This window comes from Anopheles coluzzii, chromosome 3 (assembly GCF_943734685.1).
Source record: "Anopheles coluzzii chromosome 3, AcolN3, whole genome shotgun sequence".
NCBI classification, from domain to species: domain Eukaryota; kingdom Metazoa; phylum Arthropoda; class Insecta; order Diptera; family Culicidae; genus Anopheles; species Anopheles coluzzii.
In genome coordinates, this window is record NC_064671.1 from 3,972,501 (window position 1) to 3,994,525 (window position 22,025).

Genomic DNA, 22,025 nt, shown 5'->3' on the forward strand with positions numbered 1-22,025 from the left:
CGTTACGAAATCATCAGCTGAAGCTGAATGACGTAACTGAGACGGTGGAATCCACCGGCGCGCTGAATCCAACGTCCGGTTCGGTAGCCGCCATCGGTTCTATGCCGAAACCTCCGCTACCTGCCGGTGCATCGCCTGTAGGAGGAGGAGGGGCGTCGTCATCCATCGCGGGCAAATCGAATCACCTGCATCATCATGTTCCTGTACACTCGGCCAGTTAGTAGACTTTCCTTCTTTGTCAATTTTAATGCCTCATTGTTTCAATACTTTTTGTGTACTTTTTTTCTAACTGTTGTCTTTCTCTCTCTCTCTCAAACCCATCCCGCACACACATACACACCATCCCTAGTGTTCTGAATTGTTTGTATGTTTTTTTTCTCTCTCTCACTGTCTCGGGTCTTCTCTATGCTAATGTCCATATGCTCTCATTCCTTACCAGGATGAAAACTACATTTCTATCCACAGCAAAGATAAAAGGAAATGCAAACACATTTTTATGTTTTTTTTTAAGATATATATCATATTTAATCATAAAGTGTGGCATATTTCCATCTTTTTATCATGGTTTTGTTTCATGATAGAATTTTCCACGTTTTCATTTACGCATGAAGCAAATTATATATTTAAAAAATAAACGAAAACACAACACTACTATCTTACACTTACACGCCCTATCTACTCATAATTACATGCACCCAACCCAACCTCTGCAACAAGTACACTCCTTCACACGTACATATACGTATACGCATACAATTACATATATATACACACACACATGCATACACACGAACACACGAACGATTGCGTTAATAGTAGGTAAATAACATATTACAAAGCTAATATGTTGTCGATTTTATGTGTTATTACTAGTGAACTGAGGCTTCACCCACACAGCTGATGGGTGGGTACGGCCAGTGGGTCGCCGTACCGTCGATTGTCGTTTTAGTTCACTTTCACTGATGAAAGAAAACAGTAAACGTTCTCCCCCAGACACACACACAAACACACACGTAGACAGCAAACACTTGACCCGAAATACGATCGACCGAACCAACGTTTACGTCTTGGACACGCCGAAAGAACACTCGATTGTCTCTTTGTGTGTTGTGTCCGTTTTCCGCCACAGCATCGCAAAGGTTCACGGGCATTCGTTTCTATCACACTCCCCTTTACCCGCGCTAAGTATGCCTCATAAAAGCAGATAATCGATGGCATAGCAAAGAGAGTACGTAGCAAGAGATTTTGAAACAAATAAACAGCTATATGGTAAAGTTAATCAAAAGTATGACTGACATATAGGCCCGCCCCTCCCTGTGTGGCACTCATATCTCGTTACTCTGTGTTACGCCTAATGTATTAACTAAACAAAACAAAATCATAAAGCATAAGGGCATATGTAAGCTAACGCGCGCTGCTGACGATTGCGAACCGGTTGCGCAAACCACACATACACATTGGAAATGCGCACAGTGCGAACGCAAACATTCGAAACAATAGCTAATAATGTATGCACAGAGCATCACCCCGCGTGTCCGCCCAGGCAAAAGGCAGGCAGAGGGCGGCAATATCTGTAAACAGCAGTTTTGATCGATTGTGTGCGAAGTGAGAGGAGGGCGGCGGTGGCGAAATGAGTTTAAATGTAAGCGAATCGATTCTCGATGTAACGCGCAGACTTATTACTAAAGTAGAGTAAAGAGGGAGCAAATATGCAAGCATAAATCAAATCCGTAAATAAGTGTGTTAAACATTATAATTCGAAAATAAAACTAAATACACAATTTATCGATGAACAAAAGCGGAAACGCATACGTGTGCTAATGTTTACGCGCAAGCGAGAGTTGTTTGTAGAAGTTGTCGAAGCAGGTCCATGACAAAGCAAGGCATAATTAAGATAAACCACATCTATTTAGCTGTTCGCAGGAAGGCCCAAACACAGGCAAAAAAAAAAAATAAACACTTTGCCAACTAAACGTGAAAACCAATAATCCGGAACGATATTATGGAAATACAAGAATATGAATATATTTATATGTATTCTTTTGCAATCATTTTATTATCCCGTTCTTGTCCGCCGTTGTTGTTCCCCGTTTCGTGTAGACAGTACTGTTTTCCTTCGTCTTCGTTTTGTTTGTGTTTTTGTTGATTGGTGGATTTTTTTTTTGTTTTGTTCGCTCGTGTTTTCATTACTTAGTACAGTTACCCATTTCCTTTTGTTTCGAATCCTGTTAAATGTGTGTTTCTTCCTGTTTTGTTCTACCTCTTCCCGTTTTTTTTTGTTTTGTTTTACTTTGTGTTGTCTGTAGCTTTATTTTATTCGTTTATATTTGCCGTCCCTCTTTGTGTTGTTGATCTTCTGTTTTCTTATTTCGGGGTTTTATAGTTTTTATTTCAGTGATAAAGACAATTTGCATTTTTTGCATTGCGTCTATTGTGTTTAATCCTCCATGATTCGTTATCAAATTGTAGTACTACAAACACTAATACATTTCTTTCTTTTTACATTCTCTATGTTTTCTCTTACCCATCCGTGCCATTCGGTGCCACTTCTGGATAGGTTTGGAGCGTGGTTGGAAGGTAGCGGACACTGAATCCATGCCATCAACGATGCCTGCCATAGTGGAAACATCCGGAGTCAGCGTGAACAGCATGATAGACGGTGGTAACTTCGCGGGCCATCTCGACGACGCGGAGGAGGCGCGTGAAAACGACGAAGAGCTGGAAGCCCTCGAACGGATGGTGGAGCTTCGTCGGTTTAGCAGAGAAGAAGCTCAAGCAACTCTTCTATCGAACGAGCAGCATGATAAGATCGTTCCAGCGAAAACCTGCACACCATCGAACGTACTTCATCATGCGCGGCTCGGTGCGGCTGAAACAACGGATCGAAATAACACCAATCGAACGTCATCCACCGGTGCCGGTGCCGTGAATAATGTCGAACCAGTAGCGAGTAGTAAACCGATCAAACCATAGAGGCTACGGATGAATAATTGTTAAGAAATCTTATCTAGGAAAAGGATGCTCCTACACGGTAGTGCCCTGTGCGATAGAAATTGTATGCGTCAGAACTTTCTGTAAAACAATATCTGAACTTCGGAGCTTGCTTTTCACTATTGAATAGATTAGAGGCTAAGAGAGGGGGCTAAAACAGAATACCTTGCGGGTGAAATACAAATGAATTTTGCTACTTTCCATGAACCCTTCCGAGAATACCATCGACCGTTACCGGATACAGACAGATATGAAGTGTAGAGAAGTTCTATCACTTTTTTATTTCATTTTTTACAACTGCATGTTAGGAACTCCAAATTTAAAGTTAGACAACCTAAACACCCCGTACGGGAAAGGGTTTAAAAACACACAAAAAAAACTAAAAGTCTACTCTAAGCAAGAAAACCATACGTCATGAAAATGAAATACTAAGTGAATAATATGTACCGAGCAAAAATTGTCACCACAGTTACAATAACGACCCAAAAAGATGCTATTGTGTGTTACCTGGATGTGTACGAATCTGGAATGCGATGCTGTTTGAGTACACGAGATCACGATAATAAATTTAACCAGGTACCCGGCACTGGCATCCATCCAGAAGCGAATCATGTAATGTAGAGGAAACATACACTGTCTAACTCGCATCATCCGTGTATCAAGAGGGAAGTGTTGGTAATGCAGCACAGAACTACCCCAGCGAGCTTGAATGATCTCAATCGTACATTGTCCTGAGAAGTTCCGTTGCTTTATTTCACTACCAAAAAAGGGAACCACTTGATGAAGAAAAGACAGTAAAACTGGATGGAAAGTACCATAAACCTCCGCATGTATGATCCTCTCAAACTAAAAATTCCATTGACCAGAAGCTTCAGTACCGGTAAACATACCGAGGGTTGGGAGTGCACAATAGCCGGAAAGAAATGTAATCGTTTGGAATGTTTCCATATCTCCCATCTACGATTCATACCAAATTCCCCACCCGACCACGAGTAAAAATAGTATAACCCTACCGCTAGTAAGCAGCTGTTAATTTAGAACTCTAGATTATCCATGTAAGCGATACCTTCTTGCTATTGCAACGGGTGCATACTTTGCATTCAGCCAGTCAGCCAGCCAACATCCATTCACCGTCCCAGGGAGAAGGGAGGAGGCATGGGTGGGGAGGGGCTGTAGTGTGTTTATTGTACAGACAGCATAAAAAAAGCAAAAAATAATGGGTTTACATCGTGTGCTAAGGTAGTGTTAATGTGTACCGAGAATGAGTTAGTAAAGTAAGAAACGGTTCCATGCTTAGTGATGAGAGAACGGACCGATGATCGAACACTTCTCTTCTCCAAAACGGACTGAACTGGAAACGCTGGACGATGTGATAAATCTATTTGTACCAAACAAACAGTGTGCTAACTTCATGTAAACGCGTAAAAGAAAAGATGGGGCACCCCTTAAACCCGAGTGTGTAAGCGAATGGAAAGAAAATGGAAGAGACGGTGCGTGCACACACCGCAAACCGGAACTTAAAATAGCATTATGAGAGGTGAGGTGTATGCGGTTTTTGTACTTTTTCGATACTAAAACAACGCGGGGATATGATATTTGTGAAACACCAGCAAAGCTAAGACTTTGTACGTTGCAAGTATGGAAAGGCAGGTTGATAAAGAGGGGGGGGGGGGGAGGAGTAGGATGTATGAGTGAGTGGAGATGGTGAAGAAAGATTAGAAGCATCCCAGCTCTGAAAGGTGGTTTTGGTTTTGCGCGCAGTGTGTGGCGTATGTTTTGCTTTAGGTGGGGATGCAATGTCATTGGATGGGGTATTGAGCCAGCTCAACTAGCTATACATTATCCGAAATCGTACCGTAATTTACAGGCTGTTTAATTTAATGTGCATGAGATTTCAAATTAAAATACAAAAAAAATATACCCTGTATTATTACACCCACGATGATTCTGGAGCCATGTTGCTCTGGAACTCTTGATGATGCTTCCATTGTTTGAGTCTGTTCGTGTTTTCTATCATTATGCTTGCGTTGTTGTGTACCGCAGTACATCAGCGATCATTTAAACAAACAAAAAAAGGCAAGAAACACAACACGAATGGGTTAAGAAAAACTGCTTCTAGAAATATGTGACAGGCAAAAACGTATCGCTTTCATTGGAGTTAAAGACAGTGGTGGTAAGTGGGTTGGTGGTTACATTACAATTAGCTGGTAAGGTATTACACGATAGTTGCGAGGGATTTAAAATCTCCAAACAAATAATTATATATTAAAACGAAAGGATGAGTGGGTAATTGAGTGTAAGATGTGCGCCACCGATTTGGGGGTGCGAACGAGAGTGAACTAATCGCGGTCGCGGATAGTAACAGTACCTTTAGGATCATAAACTTAACGTCACGTTCTTAGCGCCGTTGGCCGTTCGATGTAACAAAAAAGAGCAAGGATGTAGTTTTTATCCCGCAAACATCCTAAGCGCGTGTTAGCCAGCCCCATGTAATGCCTGAAACTGCTGTGTCCTGAATCCTAGACCTAAATTGCACGGCGTGTGCGTATGAATGTATGTATGTGTGTGCGCACACACGCAACACACATGGAGCTACACTGAGGTGTAGCTATATTTTACTAAACCAAATGCAAACATTCACTCCTACCACTGCGTGATATAAAGGATATAAATTTAACGAAATAAACAAAACGGTAGGGACGAGACTAAACGATGGTAAAACACGTGCTCTACCGTTTAGAGGCATACTCTCTTTCACACACACCCAAACGGCACGCGGCACTTGGCAGAGGCAGCAGCAGTAGCAACAGCAGCATCCTGTGTATCTCTAAACTCTCGGAAGAAAACAAAAAAACGTCATGCATACACGCAACTGTATAAGAAATCAAATCTATTCAAAGCTATAGTCATTTAAATTATATTAACAAAAACAGATACGTCAGCTTGCTTTTGAAGTGCTATAGAGTGTGGTGCGCATTTGGTACAGGTTTTGAGCGAAACAAAATGGTTAAGTAAAGTTGTCCGTAACCGTCGTCACCACGTGTGCAGCAAGGCAAACGCTCGAAAACGTGGTTTTGAGCAAAAGGGAAAATAAACAAGGACAGTGTGTGAATGGATTCAAGTAATACGGTAGGAATACAATATGGGATATTGAACATGACGAACTCTCGAACGCTTCCTCTCAGCATGAACGAAATGTCGTAACATCGATAAATCGAACCCGTATAAGATGATAAGCATGGGTGATGATGGTGGCGCAACGTGTACGAACGTGTAGGTTGGTAATAAATTGTGAACTGGAGAGACAAAGAGTAGAGCGACTGCAGCAGAGATGCTGGGTGGAGATTGGAGCAAAACCAAGGAAAATCTAATAAAAGTGCCCATGAACGGGAATAACGCTATGCAGGGGGGTCGGCTGAATGTTGAGAAGGTAGTTGGAGCTCTGGAGCATGCAATTTGTAGGACAGGAAGAGCCTCATGATGGAAAGTGCAAATTAGTAAGTATGATAATTTACAAGTGGACATGTGAACCCTACATCCATTTAAAAGGGTTTAGACTATTTCAAGGACAATATCCGAAACAGTTCATAGATAAGCATCCTCGCCGTGAGAAAGAACTGTGATCCACCTTGCTCTTAGATACAGCGCAGTCTTAATTCTAGGACATCTTCCGTCCCAAAGAGCCAATCGTGCCTAACAACTGTTCCAAGTTCCGTCACCATGTTTGCATATTTCGATTAAAACTTGATATTGGGTCAGTTCCGCTGAGCTTAATGTACTTCCATACGGTCAAGAGTATTTCGCTAGATCTCAACAGGACTTTGGTTTCTCGTCTCCTTTTGAACAACATGGCCGGATCCTCGGGACCCAGACACCCCTGACTGATTGGACGGTAAACATTCGATTGCAGCAACTTCGCCATTGTCTTCTCACTAAAACGAGATGAAATTTAGTAAACAATTGCCAGGAAAATAACACAAAACATTCTATCGCAAACCTCCCTAAACTGCAACGGACAGCGCCTTTGCCGGCTCAAATCCAACCCGTCCCGACACAGCCACCAACTTTTCGCGCGTACAGTATAAACCACACGCACACCACGAAAAAATCCATTTTGACAGCACGTTATAAACAATGAAAGGTGTGGAGAATGTGCACCGTAAAGTGAAACAGAAATAAGACGACCGTGGTGCAACTTATCAGTTAAATGCATAATTTATGGTGCAAAAACGTTCCTACGCGCCGTCGGTCCCAATAAACCGGCACGGGAAACTGTGGTGAAGCGAACTGTCCGCAAAAGCGTCCAGTGAAGAGCGTCCGGGACGCGTTGGCACGGTGAAAATATATGCCCACGAGGGCAAAACAGAGGACAGTGATTTCGTAATGAAGAACAACATCAGCAACAACAACAACAACAACAGGCAGAGCGCAAGAAGCAAGAACATAACAACCAAAGCATAGCGTGGAAAATACTTGGCGGGGGAGTTCCCAGCATAGCTGCTCCGGTCGGTAACCCGCACACGTCCCGACCTCTCGCCCAGGAAGAAGAGCAAGGCTAACTCTTTCTCTCCCAGGGTTACGTCCCGGCAGCGTTACACACCGGGTCGATGATGTGTTGTAGTTGGTAGTGCGGCGCACTGATCGGGCACTTTTTTTTCGTCTGCTTGTACGGGTGTGCGTGTGTGTGTGTGTGCAGAAAACCATCACGGCAAGTGTTCTATTGCGTGTGAGGGAGTGAAATTTTGCACGACATTCGGGCGGTTGGTGTGCATGCAGTGGTAAAGAAGGGCGGTGGACCTGAAACAACGGTTCTTTCGTGTGGGACCAACCGAAGCAAGCGTTGCATTCGGAGATCAGCATCATCGTCATCATCATCCCCCCTAGGGTCGGTTGTGGGAAATTTATAACTGTACCGGAGCGGTGGGCGGTAAGGGCAAGCGAAGCAACGCATGCTTGTTTGTCGCGCGCTGCTAGAGGTAAACGCGAGTCTGTAAGCAGCAGAAGCAGCAGGCGGAAACCTTTCTGCAAAAACCGTCACCACCCCAAACTGTGAATTTTATTCGCACACTGCCTCTCGGCATCGATTGTGCAAGATTGTGCGTTTGTGATTGGACGGTGCAGTGTTAGTGTGCGCGAGCGGTAAAGGTAGTGTGTGCAGTAGCGCGGGTGCGTGCGATTACACATCGGTGGGGTGGGTTGGGCTGGGTGACGAAATTAGCCAAACGCGCCCGTCTTCACTTCCGGTTCGGATTGGCGAATGTGGCCAAATCGTGGGTCAATTTGTTGAACTCATCCTCGCTCACACACACACAGACACAGTGACACAACACGATGGTTGCCTGGTCGGTGTCGCACAAGCGGCACGTACGAATTCTGCTCGTGGGTGACCAAGGGGTCGGCAAGACGTCCCTGATCCTGTCGCTCGTCAGCGAAGAGTTCCCGGAAGATGTACCGCTGAAGGCGGAAGAGATTACCATACCGGCGGATGTGACGCCGGAGCAGGTTCCCACAAACATTGTCGATTATTCCGGTAAGTTTTGGGCCCATTGTGTGTGTGTGAAGTGGCCTGGAGCGTGTTAAAACCGTTTCATTCTCCACGTTTTTTTTTTAGCGGCCGAACAATCGGACGAAGCGCTTGCAGAAGAAATTAGAAAGGCACACGTCGTCTGCATCGTTTACTCGGTCGACTGCGAGGAAACGCTCGACGGTATCACCGAGCGATGGCTTCCGATGGTGCAGAAATGTTCCGAAATGGAGCGGAAGCCGGTTGTGCTGGTGGGCAACAAGATCGACCTCGTTGATTATTCTACTATCGATGTAAGTTTTTGCTGTCTTTTTGGGGTGAAAAGGCGAAAAACGACATTTCAAGACACAGACATTCGTAATTTTCACACTTCTTCACCCCAATTCCAGCACGTTCTTTCGATCATGGAGGACTACCCGGAGGTGGAAAGCTGCGTTGAATGTTCGGCCAAAACTCTGCACAACATTTCCGAGATGTTTTACTACGCTCAGAAGGCAGTGTTGCACCCAACGGCACCGTTGTACATAATGGAGGAGCAGGACGTAAGTAACACCACCCATAAGTTTCGTCACCCAACAACAGGATGTGTGTAAATCATTTGACTCCTCCTTCCAGCTAACCGAAGCATGCAAGAAAGCACTTGTCCGCATCTTCAAAGTGTGCGACATTGATGGCGACGGGCTGCTGAATGACTACGAGCTGAATCACTTCCAGCGCCGCTGCTTCAACGCACCGCTCCAGCCCCAGGTGCTGGACGAGGTGAAAGCCGTGCTGATGAAAAACACGCCCGACGGCATCCGCGACGACTCGGTGACGCTGAGCGGCTTCCTCTTCCTGCACTGTCTGTTCATCCAGCGCGGCCGAAACGAAACGACCTGGGCCGTGCTGCGCCGCTTCGGCTACAACGAGAGTCTCGTGATGAGTGACGAATACTTGCATCCGCCGGTGAAGATTCCGCCCGGCAGCAGCACGGAACTGTCGCACCGTGGCCAGCAGTTTCTCGTGTCGCTGTTCGAGCGGAGCGATCGCGACGGCGACGGGGCCCTTTCGCCGACCGAGTTCCAGAAGCTGTTCAGCGCCTGCCCCAGCCCCCCGTTCTCCACCGATATTAAGCGCACGATACCGACGAACGAGAACGGTTGGCCCACGCTGCACGGCTGGCTGTGCCGCTGGAGCCTCATGACGCTGGTGGACGTGAACAAAACGCTCGAGTACCTCGCCTACTTGGGGTTCAACGTGCACGAGAACGAGTCGCAGCTGGCGGCGATACACGTGACGCGCGAGCGGCGCATCGATCTGGCGAAAAAGCAGAACAGCCGCACGGTGTACATGTGCCACGTGATCGGCGCGAAGGAGGCCGCCAAGACGACCTTCTGCCGCGCGTTCCTGGCGCAGGACATGAAGCGGCTGACGGACCGGGACATACGGCACAGCAACCGGTACGCGATCAACACGGTGCAGGTGTACGGGCAGGAGAAGTACCTCGTGCTGCGGGACGTGGACGCGCGGCTCGTGCTCGACCCGCTGCAGCCGAGCGAGGTGAACTGCGACGTGGCCTGCCTGGTGTACGACGTCGGCAACCCGAAGTCGTTCGAGTACATTGCGCGAATATACATCAAGTACTTTGCGGAGAGCAAAATCCCGGTGCTGATCGTGGGCACCAAGGCGGATCTGGAGGAGGTGCGCCAGGAGTATCTGCTGCAGCCGCCCGACTTTTGCCACAAGTACAAACTGCTCCAGCCCCAGTTCTTCAGCGTGAAGCACAATAAGAAAGACGTCTACACGAAGCTAGCAACGATGGCGGCCTTTCCGTGAGTATCTATGCAATTCCGATAGGGAAGCAAGAACACGACAGTGTTGTGTTTTGCGGTCCGTATCTTCTTTCCATTGATCTTTTGATTTGAATCGTAAATGCAGTGAAACTATCTCGTAGAAGCCACTAACAGGTGAATCTTCATTACAGTGCCAAAAGTATACAATTACTACCTTCTTTTGTATGTACAAATAGTAGCAACAGGTTTCTCGACCTTCAAACTAATGCACCCATACAAAGAGCAACTAAAAAGTACAATGATTGGTGGCGAAATCAAAAAGTTCAGCATTCGCGCTGCAAACCAAAAACAAAAAAAGTATAAAAATTTAATACTTTCCTCCTTTATCTTTCCATTCTTTTTCTCCGTTTGGGTGTAAACGTTTGTCTATACACGTTTTATCGTAATTCAGTCGATTTCAAGCAGCGTGGATTCTGTTTTATAAGCATAGATTGGTACAGCTGTGGGAAACAACGTAAGTTTGAGCCGTTTTGTACAAATGTTTTCATGTTGACTTATTTTGGTTTTAGTATAACCCACAATGTGTAACCAAGCGCACGTATCAATAACTAGTAGCATATAATTATCTCTGTAGATTGCTGCCCACTAACCCATAACAGCATAACTCTAACAGCTTTGTATAATTTCTTTAAAACTATTGCCATTTGCATTGAATATGACTTCATACTGATTCTGCATGTGGTGTGTTGTGTTGGATAGTGGACGTTCAAGGAATCATGTGCATTGACATCAATCTCCCTTTATCGCTCTTTTCAGCCATCTTAAGCAGTTCGGGCTTATGTCGAGCGATCCGTTGCTCTGGTGGAAGGCAGGATTGGGCATTGCGGCGGCCACAATTGTGGGTTTCTTCGTGGTGAAAGCGTTTCACGGCCCCGGTTCGTCGGTAACGCGATGAGGAGCGAGAACGAGTAGAGAAATGGCTGAGTAAAGCTGCTTGTGTACATAGAATGCAATTGTAGTGTATGTGGCTGTCCCCCTCCTCCCCGTCGTCACCATACAGTAGAAGAACATCGTAATGGGGGAGGGCACTCATACAAAAGCTACACACGCACGTAGGAAAAAACCCAGTGTTACCCCATTAAGAGGAACGCCGCCGATATGTTGCTCCGCCAAAAAAGAGCGCCTTGAAACCGTTACTCACTATTGGCGTATAGTTGAAGGCTTTTTTATACAGTTTCTCTTTGCAGTTTGAACGTACGAACGCTAGTAGAGGCCAAGCTGCTGTAAGTAGGTTTGCAGAGTAGTTGGCACCAACTGCTCACAGCAGTACCGACTGGTTGGTAACTGAGCAAAATCTTCCAAATTTTAACCATTCATTTGTATACACATTGTTTTTTCATTTGATTTGTAATTTTACGACCGTTGTCGCTTCTTTATTGGGCAGCAACAAAATATGGCTTTAGCTATGCTACACACCAAGAGGGTGTTCGTATGTTTAGTTTCCTTATTATTACTACGGTCGGCATTATCAGTCTGGGACGGTTAAAAACACTACAATGTTCTCGTCAAGTCAACACAAAAGTCTGTTTACTTGTGTTTAATAGTGGCACCGATAGAACTGATTGCTACAAAATGCTGCGCGTGCTGAAGCTTTCTTCTAGAAAACAGATAATTTGCAAGAGCAACATTGTATAGGAGCAGGTTCAAGATAGAGGGTTCAATTGCCGGTGTGGTACTGTAGTTGTGGTAGTCGTAGTGTAATGTCATTGAGAATTATTGTTTGAAATCATTCTACTAATTAGTGCAAAAAACGGATTCGAAACAAAAGCAAACCAAAAAAAAAATACAACAACAACAATAAACTTATTATTCATAACGAAATTTCAACACGAAAAACAAGAACCGAAGAAGGCTAGAGCAGAGAATCGTACACACTATACAATATTCACTTTATTCTGAAAACATTATCTAAGTTTCGTGTTGCTGCTGCGTATACGCACGGCAACGCGATGATCCGACGGCGTAATATATGTTGTGATTGATTGAACTTACTAACATTTTTCGTAAAAAAGAACATAAACATTGAAAACATACAAAAAAAAAACATTGCTCCCGACTAACGGACAGAACGCGATGGCAGCGGTACGGGCTGGCACCATCTGTGTCACACGCTTACTACGCGACATGCTACCGCCTGGCGCTAACTCACCGCCGCCGCCGCCACCACCACCGTTCATGGTCTTCTTGTTTTTTGTTCCTGCACTAGTCTTTACCCTTTACACTTTTGCTTACAAAATTCGCTGCAGCTTCGATTGCGTGTCGCGGAACACATCGATCAGCGGCTGCGTGTCCGGTTTGGTGTAGAGAATGTTCAGTGCCGCCGCGATAAGGTCCTGCGATTTGGCCATCACCTTCCGGCGATCCTTCAGCGGGACCAGCTTCGGCTGATTGACGATCAGCGAAAGCAGCGCGGAGGTGGACCGGATCAGATACAGCTCGTCTTCCTCCGTCACCCAGACACGTTCGTTCATCGACACGAGGCTTAAAGGGGGAAAAGAGACATAAAAACGTCAGATACATCGATTTGAAACCCCGGAAGACCGCCACCGCCATCCTTACCGTGAGTAGATGTTCAGCAACTCCTCAATATCCAGGTTCATCTCGATGAGCGCTTCCGGGACGGGCGAATTAAACATTCCCAGCCGGAAGCAACGAATCTCCACCTCGCGCACGATAAATGCCAATGGGAAGCAACACCCGGAGCTGTCGTACTCGAGCGCCAGGCTCTTCACCTTGGCCAGCAGCCGCCGGCAGCGCTCGGCGCAGCTTTCGCGCCCCTGCAGCTCCCGGTCCAGGATGTGCGTCCACACCGACTCGATCAGCAGCGGATCGTTGTGGTGCGAGCAGTTCAGTATCGTCAGCTTGCACTCCCACAGCTCGTACTGCTCCGCAAAGTCGGAGTACAGCTGCGTCAAGTTGTACAGGTTGGAGTCGAGCAGCTTGAGCGCATCGTACTGTTCGTTGCTGCGCTGGGTCAGCAGGGCCAGCGCATCGTACACTTGGCGCTGAATTTGCGCCACCTCCAGCTTGTCCTCCAGGTCCTTCAGCAGCACCCCGTTGTGGGCGGAAAAGCCGACCGACTCCGACCGCATGCACATGACCGCCCGGGCCAGATACTCGATGCGCTGCTGCAGATTGATACTATCGCTCGCCACGTTAGCAAGCTTGTCCAGAATCTTGGCGGCGGCCGCGTGCTGCCCATTGCGCTCGTGGTACTTCCACAGCAGATCGGCCACGATCAGATTGTCCGGCGTGCGGGCCATCGCCCTGCTCAGGAACACGCCGAGCGACGGTTCGGTGATCTCCAGCAGCTCGGCCAGCAGGTTCTTCGACAGCAGCCACTCGTAGATGGCGATGTGCAGGAGCTGGTCCGTGCTTTGCAGCGATTGTCCGATGATGGTCAGCACCTCCTGATTGCCGGCCACCGCCCGCTCCTGCTGCTCGTCGTCGTCCATCGTCGGATAGATGCTGTCGGGCTTCGGCTGCTGACCACCGGCACCGGCGCCGCTGCCGTTGCCTCCCGCCACCTCGTACACGTTGTCCAGCATCACCTTCACCTCGCTGTACCAGTTCATCCTGCTCTGGAACGCGAGGAACCCTTCCTGATTGTCCATCGCCTCGTTGTTGCGGTAAAACTGCAGCCCGACCTCGTTCGGGTCACTCTTGGCGGCGCACACGGTGCACAGCTCGATCACGCCGCTGTAAAACCCGGCCGACACAAACTGCTGGCACAGTGCGGCGAGCGGCAGATTCGGTGCGGCGCTCTTGCACAGCTGCAGCGCCGTACGCAGGCGCTCCTCCTTCTTGTCGCGGTCGGTGCAGCCGCGCGATAGGAGCAGAATTTCGGTCGCCTTGTGCGAAACGGCATCCTCGTGGCGGTAGAGTGTTGGACACACCTCGCGCAGCTTGGAAGAGATCGAGCCGACGCTTGCATTGTCCGCCAGGTAGGAGTTGATCAGCGTCACAATCAGCAGCCCGCAGACGTCGATGCGCGACAGAATCAAATCGCGGAACGTGCACGCCTGCAGTATGCTCTGCTCTTCCTTCGTTAGCTTACCCACCAACAGATGGCACTGGTGTTCGCAGATCACCTTCCACAGGCCGACCACTTCGCACGCTTGTTCTGTGCGGGAAAAGGAAAAGGGAAATTTCGAATTAGTCGACATGATCGAAGCAACCGATGAGCAGCCAGCTACTTACTTATTAATCGCACTAACGCTTCCAGCGACTTTCGTTCCTCCAGCATCGCTTCCTCCGTGCAGTTTTTCTGCGATATGGCAGCATTGGTCTGAGCATATGCAGCTCCACCGGCACCTCCTCCTATGCTGTAGCCGGGTTGGGAGGACATAAAACTACCGTATCCACCTCTCTCGCCACCCACTAACAGGCCGGACTGTCCTTGAGCGAATGAGGAACCGAGACTTCCTGCTCTTACAGACGTTCCGTTGCTGCGACCACCGGTGTACCCGAGCAGGTTGCTCACCGTCACGTTCTCCAGGAACCGTCGGATGGCGTACAGATCCTCCAGCAGCACCACACAATCCTGCTGCGAGATGGTCGAGTACAGTCGCTCGTCCACGCACGGTTTGCGCCAAATGCAGCGCAGCACACGGCTCATGTACAGATACAGTCCGGCATGCTTGGCAGAGTAGTGAAACAGTGCTCCGTCCGCCGTTTCGTTGTTGTTGTTTAAATTCTGCTGCGGCGATCCACCAACGTACATCGACGGATGTTGCTGCTGCTGATGTTGCTGGTGAGGATGATGCTGCTGATGTACCGGCGACACCATACCACCACGCCCGGGCGTCGAGTACGGCGTGGAAGCAAACAGTCGTCCACCCGGTCCAAAGTTGGCATTATGCGGCACCGTCGAATCCATTGCCCCACCACCGTAACCCCCGGCCCCGGCAATGGGAGAATTAAAGCCCAGCTGCCTATTGTCGCTCACGATGGCCGCATCAAAGTACGGCTCGCCGCCATACAGCACGAACGCCTGGGCCGCCCAATCGCCCAGCTCGGTACCGCGGAACGATTCGCGGCAGGCGAGCAGCAGTGCCGTGGCGCAAGCTTCCGGTTCCGTCTGCTTGCTGAAGTACGTCTTGACGGCATCGTTGTGCGGACCGTGGCAACCAACGAGCAGCTGCTGCAGTATGTCCACCGATTGCAGTATCGACACGATGTGCACTCCCTGGTTCGTTAGCAGCGCCACCTTCCGGGGGTTCTGTGCCGTACGCAGCGGCGTTGAAATGGACACGCGATCCTTGCGCAACACGTCGGCGATGGCCCACACCTGCCCGTCCAGTGGCATGTAGGTGGTGGACTCGACCAGATTCAGCTGCGACTGGAACTGCTCCGAGCTGAGGCAGGTGAGCATATCCTGGTCCTGCTGCTGTCTCGATATCAGCAGCAGCGACCCCTTCACGTAGTGCGCCGAATGGACTAGCTTCGGTTTGGTCAGCAGCAAATTGCCCGTCGTTCCCGGGGGTACGCGCACGTGCAGCAGATACAAGCCCTGCGGCTTACTCTGCGGCGGTTCGGGCAGGTTGGCGTTTTGCTGCTGCAGTGCCTGATTCGCGGCAAGGTTCTGCTGTTGCTGCTGCTGCTGCTGCAGCGAGAGTGGCGTTTGTTGCTGCTGCATTTGAAGTTGCTGCTGTTGCAGCAGTAGCTGCTGTTGCTGCTGCTGCTGTTGCAGCATTTGCTGCTGCTGGATGTAGAACCCGTGCAGGTGTAGCGGCACCGTGGAGAAGTAGAACCGGACGCCACTCTCCGCAATTGCCACCAGATGCAAGCTGGACGAGTCTTCCGCCGTTAGCGGGCAGATGGCGGTGATCGGATGAAACACGGACGGATCGATCGTGCGCAAAATGGCGCTCGCACTCGCGATGATGTCCTTGTACGACAGTCGGGCGATGCGTCGCGTACTTCCGGCGTCCTTCCCAATGTCCCACGCCTCGATCGAACCCTTCGACATGAGCACGTACAGCAAGTTGCGCGTGTTGTCCACCACAATCTTTTCCACCGAGTCGGTTTCGGTGAATATTTTAAAGATGCCCGGCACCAGATGGGACATCAAGCCCTGCGAGTGGTTGATCTTGCGGCACCGCTTGCCGAACCAGTTCGATTCCGCCTGGTACGCCACCTCGTACAGGCAACCGTCCCGGCCGCCGAGGAAAATCCGCCCATCCTCCGTACCCTGCACGCACATGATGGCAACGTTGTCCGTGTTGAGCACGAAAATGGGCGTGTGCATTAGCTGCATCTCCTCAGTGCCCTGGGACGCGGTCATGCTGCGGTTGGGCGTCCCGCTGTTTGCGTCACCGAACGTCACGCCGAGCACGACGATTTCGATCGGAGTCGTTAGAATCAGCAGATACTTTACGTCCGCCACGAACAGGCCCGGCTTGGGCGTCACCAGCCCGACGCTTATGATCACCTGGGACAGCCCATCGAAGTAGGCCACATCGCGTGCATTTTCATACGTCCAGATCTGCAAAAAGCCGGTAAGAGGGTGATACATTGCAAGGAAGAACTGCTACAAAGAAAGGCCACTCACATATAAGTCCGTGTCGATTGTAAGCCACGCACGTCCAATTTCGGGAAACAGTCCCATCATACAGTGACATTTTATATCTGCAAAAGAAAAAAAAACAATATTACCACACTGTTTTCTGGGGGGGCTTACAGCTAAAACAACGCACGGTTAAAATGTTCCATTATTTCCGACGGTATAGGAACCTTGTTGACCGTGCACAGCTGATTCAGGTCCTTGAAGCCCATCGACAGGTTGGCCAGCTGCTGGTAGTCAAAGTCGCTCAAGCCGCTTGCAGTCGGGGTGCCGGCTTGCGTTACTCCCGTCAGCTAGCGGAACGAGAGCGCGAGCGCGTGGTGTTGTCGGCGTAGCAAAGTCGCGTGAAAAACAAAGCAAATGCATTATTACCGGACCAGTTTCGGACCGCACACAGGCGCGCGAGTAAACAATGACCGCATTGGCACATGGTGTTCATCGGTTTCTTTCCCACCTCCCTCTCTTCCCTTCCTACCTCTAGTAAACCCGGCACATCGGCATCGATCGAACCGTGGCGTTCTAGCGTATTGCCGGCGGATTGAAGCGCCTCCAAGGAAACGGTCGGTTGTTCGCCCATTCTGTGTGGCTGTTGATAGACTTGGACACCTGTTTCACACCTCACCACAACGCACGCACGCACACAGCCGGGATTATCTGACGGAAATTGATGATTGCTTTTTCTTGATTTCTAACAACTTGCAACAAACGGCGCTAAAATTGATTGATGCTTGCGGTCGGTGTGCCCCGGTGTGTAGGGTTGGCTCGTATACCTAACGTTGCCACTGAAGTGACGCGCTATTGTGACAGTTGTAAGCAATACACGTAAAGGAAGCAGTAGAAAACAATGATGTTTGCGATGATTTTCCATACAAAATAACGTTAAAGCTTAGCAAAAACATGCATTTTTATTGATTTATAAAATTTGTTTAGTAACGGATGTAAAGAAGCAATTCCCGATGTTTTATATTGATCACAACCATCATTGATTGTGTACATTTTGAAGCGCAGCGATAGCCCACCTTTTGTTTTACTCTTTTTCGTTAACTTTCTGCTGTCAAAATACGTTGTCAATTCAAATGATTCCGTTGACAGTTGCGTTGAACGGTTTTGCAATTTTGTTACGGGAAAATAACGAAAAAACGTATTTAATGCACTGTGCTGAAGTGATTTCTTCTTCTTCTTCTTCTTTGGCTCAACAACCGATGTCGGTCAAGGCCTGCCTGTACCCACTTGTGGGCTTGGCTTTCAGTGACTAATTGATTCCCCCCCATAGCAGGATAGTCAATCCTACGTATGGCGGCACGGTCTGTTTGGGGATTGAACCCATGACGGGCATGTTGTTAAGTCGTACGAGTTAACGACTGTACTACGAGACCGGCTGAAGTGATTAAACTATGAAAAAACATCTTAACTCGCGATTTACTTTGCAAAGAAGCTAACACTCGGTAGTTTATTAAATATTGTCCGCAACGCTTGAAATATTTCACGCGATCGAATTATTTCACTGCACAAAACGTTGCAACGCGTGATGACATTTGCGTTTCTTTATTCCCCCCTTTTTCCCCGAACGCCAAGTAAAAAGTGCAATCGATTATGGTGATAATTTTTTTTGGGCACCAAAAGTTTTACAATAATCCCACCCCAGTAAACAAATGCGTAAAATTGATTCAGTTGTGCAGGAAAGTGGGTGAAAAACGTCGGTGCTGTGGGCCCGAAAAAATACAATGAATTTTGCCGACCCATGGGTGACGCAGGACAGCAAAGCTAGCAGTGAATCGTTTAGCGACAACAACAACAGCACCCCAGCAGCCATTAGCGAACACATTCCGCCACCGAACAACGCAGCAGCAGTGCCAGCGGACCCGACCAGCACAACCATTGTTGCTACCGATTCGCTGGAATTTGAAGATAACTTCATCCCCGAGCAGCCACCGCTAAACCCGCGACAACCGCAAGATAATCGTCTTCCGGACTCGGACAACTATTTAGCTACATTAGGTAATGAAACAACCGACATTAGACATTAGAAAGGCTCCATGCAAGAATGTATAAAAGGGGGTGGGGAGAGAGAGATGTGTGAAAACGCGTCGTGTTGGGAGAGAGGGAAAAGAAGAGAAAAAATAGTGGTGCTTGTCCGCACGGCGCGATGGCTGATAAGCGTCATGAACGCAAGCTACTACGTTGTAGCGGACAGAGGCTGAGCATTAGAAGCCATTAGAATTCACGCATCCGCGCCATTCGTTTCCGTTTCTATTCCATCTCTGCCCGCCAGAGAAGCGTTTGCATCGGTTGAGGACCAATCCGGGTGTGCTGCAGCAGCTGGCCGAACGTCGCGAAGCTTGTATGCAATCGTTGCTCGGTGGCGACGTAGCGCTGCGTACGGACGCGGATCTGGAGTTGGAGGAACCGGTCAACAGCAACGAGCTGCTGCGATTCATTCGCCCAGAGCAGGCCCTTTCCCAGGCGGAGGTTGTGCAACTGGTGCAGCACGATCAGCTACAGCTCGAGGCGGACGAACAGGAGGAGCCACGCGAAGGCGAAGAGAGTGGCACGGAAAGTTCGACGTCACGCTAAAGCACGGGAGTGGCGAACTTTGCTTAATTTGTGGTAAGTGTGCAAGTAAAAAAGCATTGGAGTTACATCTATTTTCTCAGGGGGGATGTGTGAAGACTAATCGTGTAAAAAAAACGCACTAACATTCTCAAAAGTCTAACGAACGCCTTTTAAATAGAAGAGTGCTTGATACGAATGTGTGTGTGTGTGTGTCTTTCTTGGTTAGCTTGTTTTGAGCGCTTTTACTTCGCCCTACCATAGCGCAATCCAATCCAGTAAAAGCGCTACCCCAATCATGTCTTCCGAGACGGTAACCTCGACGACAACCCCGGCCGCAACCCCGCCGGCAGCAACGACGACGACGACGACAGCCGTCAATCTCGAGCAGGTGGCGTACTTTCTCGTGACGGGAGCATCGCGCGGTATCGGCGCCAAGATGGCCATCGAGACGGCGCGCAAGTTCAAGGCCGGTTCGGTGGTGGTGCTGCTGGCCCGCTCCGCCTCCGGGCTGGAAAGCACCCGGGCCGAGATACTGGCCGTCAATCCGCACGTTACCGTGGTGACGAGCTCGGTCGATCTCGCCACCGCATCGAAGGAGCTGCTGAACGAAATACTGGACAAATCGCTCGGCAAGCAGCCGACGGACCGGTTCGGGCTGGCCTGCGTCATCCACAACGTCGGCACGGTGGGCAACATCGGCCGGAAGGCGACCGACCTGGACGACCGTACCGAGTGGGAGCAGTACTTCGGCACGAACGTGTTCACCGTGGCCGTGCTGAACAGCTGCTTTTTGCGCAAGTTCCAGTCCGTCCCGGGGAAGCTGGTGATCAACATCACCTCGAAAGCGTGCCTGGTGCCGTTCCAGAGCATGACGTACTACTGTGCCGGGAAGGCGGCGCGTGAGATGTACTTCCGCGTGCTGGCCGAGGAGGAAGCGGCCGCGGGCGTCACCGTGCTCAACTATTCGCCCGGTCCGGTCGACACGGACATGACGGTCGATCTGCAGGCGAACTCGAATGCGCCGGAAATTCGGGACTACTTCAAGGGGTTGCGCGATACCACGACCATACTTACGACCGACCAAACGACGGCCAAATTTTTACACATCCTCCAGAACGGACTGTTCAAATCGGGAGATCACGTCGACTACTACGATCACTGATTCGTGGGGGGGGGGGGGGGGAGGAATGAATCTCTCTCTCACGCTCTCTCTCGTAATACGTATACATTCCACGTGCGCGCGGCAATCGATGTGCAATCGCTTAAAGCTTGCGGAAATAAAGAAGAAAGCTATCTTTGCTTGCGCTCTCAAAGAGCTGCTTAGCATTTGTTGACGATGCTGCGTGTGTGTGTGTCTCTCTGGTTTCTTTTCTATCGCTCCTACCTCCTTTGTGGCTGATAGTTTGCCTTTTTCTCTTCTCTTTTCTTCCACATCTCACGACAGATTCTGTTTCCTCTCCATGGTATTACCGAGGTTGCGCCTAGTAGCAGCAGCAGCAGCAGCAGCAGCAAACAAGCGGCAAAATGCTGTTAAATTCCACCTTCGGTCGCACGTTCCTTTTCCTCACAAACCTCGCGTGGAAGAATCGGGTCGCCCTGCCCGCCCTGATTATGGTCGGTTGCATGGTGCTGAACTATCGCGGCGAGATCGAAATTAACATCCACACGGAGCGGATCGCGCTGCACGATTTGCCACACCGGCAGCAGCAGCAGCAGCTGCAGCGCGGTGGTGGCCCTTTCGGTGACATTCAGATCGACGATCTGGACGGTTCGTACGAGGAGTACGACGTGGACGATGATCTGTGGGATGACTACGAGACGGACGACGACGACAACGAGTACTTTAGCAGCTACGACGAGGAGGAGGACGATGAGGACGACGAGGACGGCGAGTACGATGAGGACGAGGACGAGGACGGTGGTGAGCTGGGAGAAAGGATGCTGAATGGCACGATACGGCTGAACTGGTACACGACGGTCAATATTCACAATGCACGGCGATAGGGAGGGGGATGGGAATGGGAAGGGAACGGGTTCCTGGGGGTAACTGTATTGATGTAACTATTAGCAGCTGTTATCTAGAGATAATTAGTGTGTGGTGTTTTAACTGTGTTGAACAACGGGGTGTGTTAACTCGGTAAATTTACGTGTGGCCAAGTCAAATGATCCAATGCTAGGCTAATTATCCAATATAGGGTTCTTTACGATAGCGCGACGCCATCATCATCTTCATTATCATATGTGTACATATTTTAAGAACTGTTGAGGATTAACTTTAACATGCATACGAATAAAAGAGCTCTATCATCCTACGAAACTTTTTTGGAAGTGTAAGCAATAGAATGTCCGAAAAGAAGTTCTTGAAATTCTGAATGTTTACGTGGGTTTCTGAAACTCACCATAACACCTGAACGAGGGGACGTGTGAGTCAGCATTTTCGAATACTAAGCCTACTACTACGATGCAATGCTAAGGATATCGAGGACTAATGCTAATCTTCAAGGGACTGATCTTCATTACTTGAAGACGTAAGCACAAAGAAGGATTCCTCCAAACAATC

General features: G+C 49.0%; 5 protein-coding genes across 14 annotated transcripts in view; 4 read left to right on the forward strand and 1 right to left on the reverse strand.

Moving 5' to 3' along the window:
- The window catches only part of LOC120959861 (nuclear receptor-binding protein homolog), a 56,317-nt gene extending 49,925 nt beyond the window's left edge, over positions 1-6,392 (forward strand). For 6 of the 8 annotated variants that reach the window (XM_040383565.2, XM_040383564.2, XM_040383562.2 and 3 more), the window contains exons 11-12: positions 1-216; positions 2,558-6,392. The exon at positions 1-216 is cut by the window's left edge and continues 37 nt beyond it. In XM_040383565.2, the coding sequence (XP_040239499.2) occupies positions 1-216; positions 2,558-2,973 (632 nt within the window). In that variant the 3' untranslated portion in view covers positions 2,974-6,392. Of the gene's footprint in view, positions 2,032-2,557 lie in introns of those variants that run through there. The other 2 variants (XM_049608587.1, XM_049608588.1) reach the window with 2 other exon arrangements.
- Positions 6,393-7,125: 733 nt separating this feature from the next.
- LOC120959863 (mitochondrial Rho GTPase) lies at positions 7,126-12,168 on the forward strand. Of its 2 annotated transcripts, XM_040383567.2 has the most exons (6): positions 7,126-8,521; positions 8,603-8,808; positions 8,905-9,057; positions 9,131-10,326; positions 10,739-10,801; positions 11,104-12,168. In XM_040383567.2, exons 1-6 carry the CDS (start codon positions 8,323-8,325, stop codon positions 11,240-11,242), a joined length of 1,956 nt encoding a protein of 651 aa, XP_040239501.2. In that variant the 5' UTR covers positions 7,126-8,322; the 3' UTR covers positions 11,243-12,168. The 2 variants fall into 2 exon arrangements, with proteins under 2 accessions (XP_040239501.2, XP_040239504.2); XM_040383570.2 differs by lacking the exon at positions 10,739-10,801.
- A 32-nt stretch (positions 12,169-12,200) lies between these two features.
- On the reverse strand, positions 12,201-17,669 carry LOC120959860 (nuclear pore complex protein Nup154). The gene is made up of 6 exons (XM_040383561.2): positions 17,388-17,669; positions 17,046-17,205; positions 16,901-16,977; positions 14,548-16,834; positions 12,907-14,470; positions 12,201-12,828 (listed from the first exon to the last, which is right to left on the reverse strand). The coding sequence occupies exons 1-6, from the start codon at positions 17,487-17,489 to the stop codon at positions 12,576-12,578; spliced, it is 4,443 nt and encodes a 1,480-aa protein (XP_040239495.2). The 5' UTR covers positions 17,490-17,669; the 3' UTR covers positions 12,201-12,575.
- A 1,143-nt stretch (positions 17,670-18,812) lies between these two features.
- Positions 18,813-21,782, forward strand: LOC120959866 (uncharacterized). The gene is made up of 2 exons (XM_040383575.2): positions 18,813-18,910; positions 20,910-21,782. Exon 2 carries the CDS (start codon positions 20,990-20,992, stop codon positions 21,467-21,469), a length of 480 nt encoding a protein of 159 aa, XP_040239509.2. The 5' UTR covers positions 18,813-18,910; positions 20,910-20,989; the 3' UTR covers positions 21,470-21,782.
- LOC120959864 (sepiapterin reductase-like) lies at positions 19,404-20,799 on the forward strand. 2 transcript variants are annotated; one of them, XM_040383571.2, is made up of 2 exons: positions 19,404-19,519; positions 19,692-20,799. In XM_040383571.2, exon 2 carries the CDS (start codon positions 19,761-19,763, stop codon positions 20,625-20,627), a length of 867 nt encoding a protein of 288 aa, XP_040239505.2. In that variant the 5' UTR covers positions 19,404-19,519; positions 19,692-19,760; the 3' UTR covers positions 20,628-20,799. The 2 variants fall into 2 exon arrangements, with proteins under 2 accessions (XP_040239505.2, XP_040239506.2); XM_040383572.2 differs by having other exon boundaries at positions 19,412-19,519; positions 19,727-20,799.
- Positions 21,783-22,025: the final 243 nt, after the last annotated feature.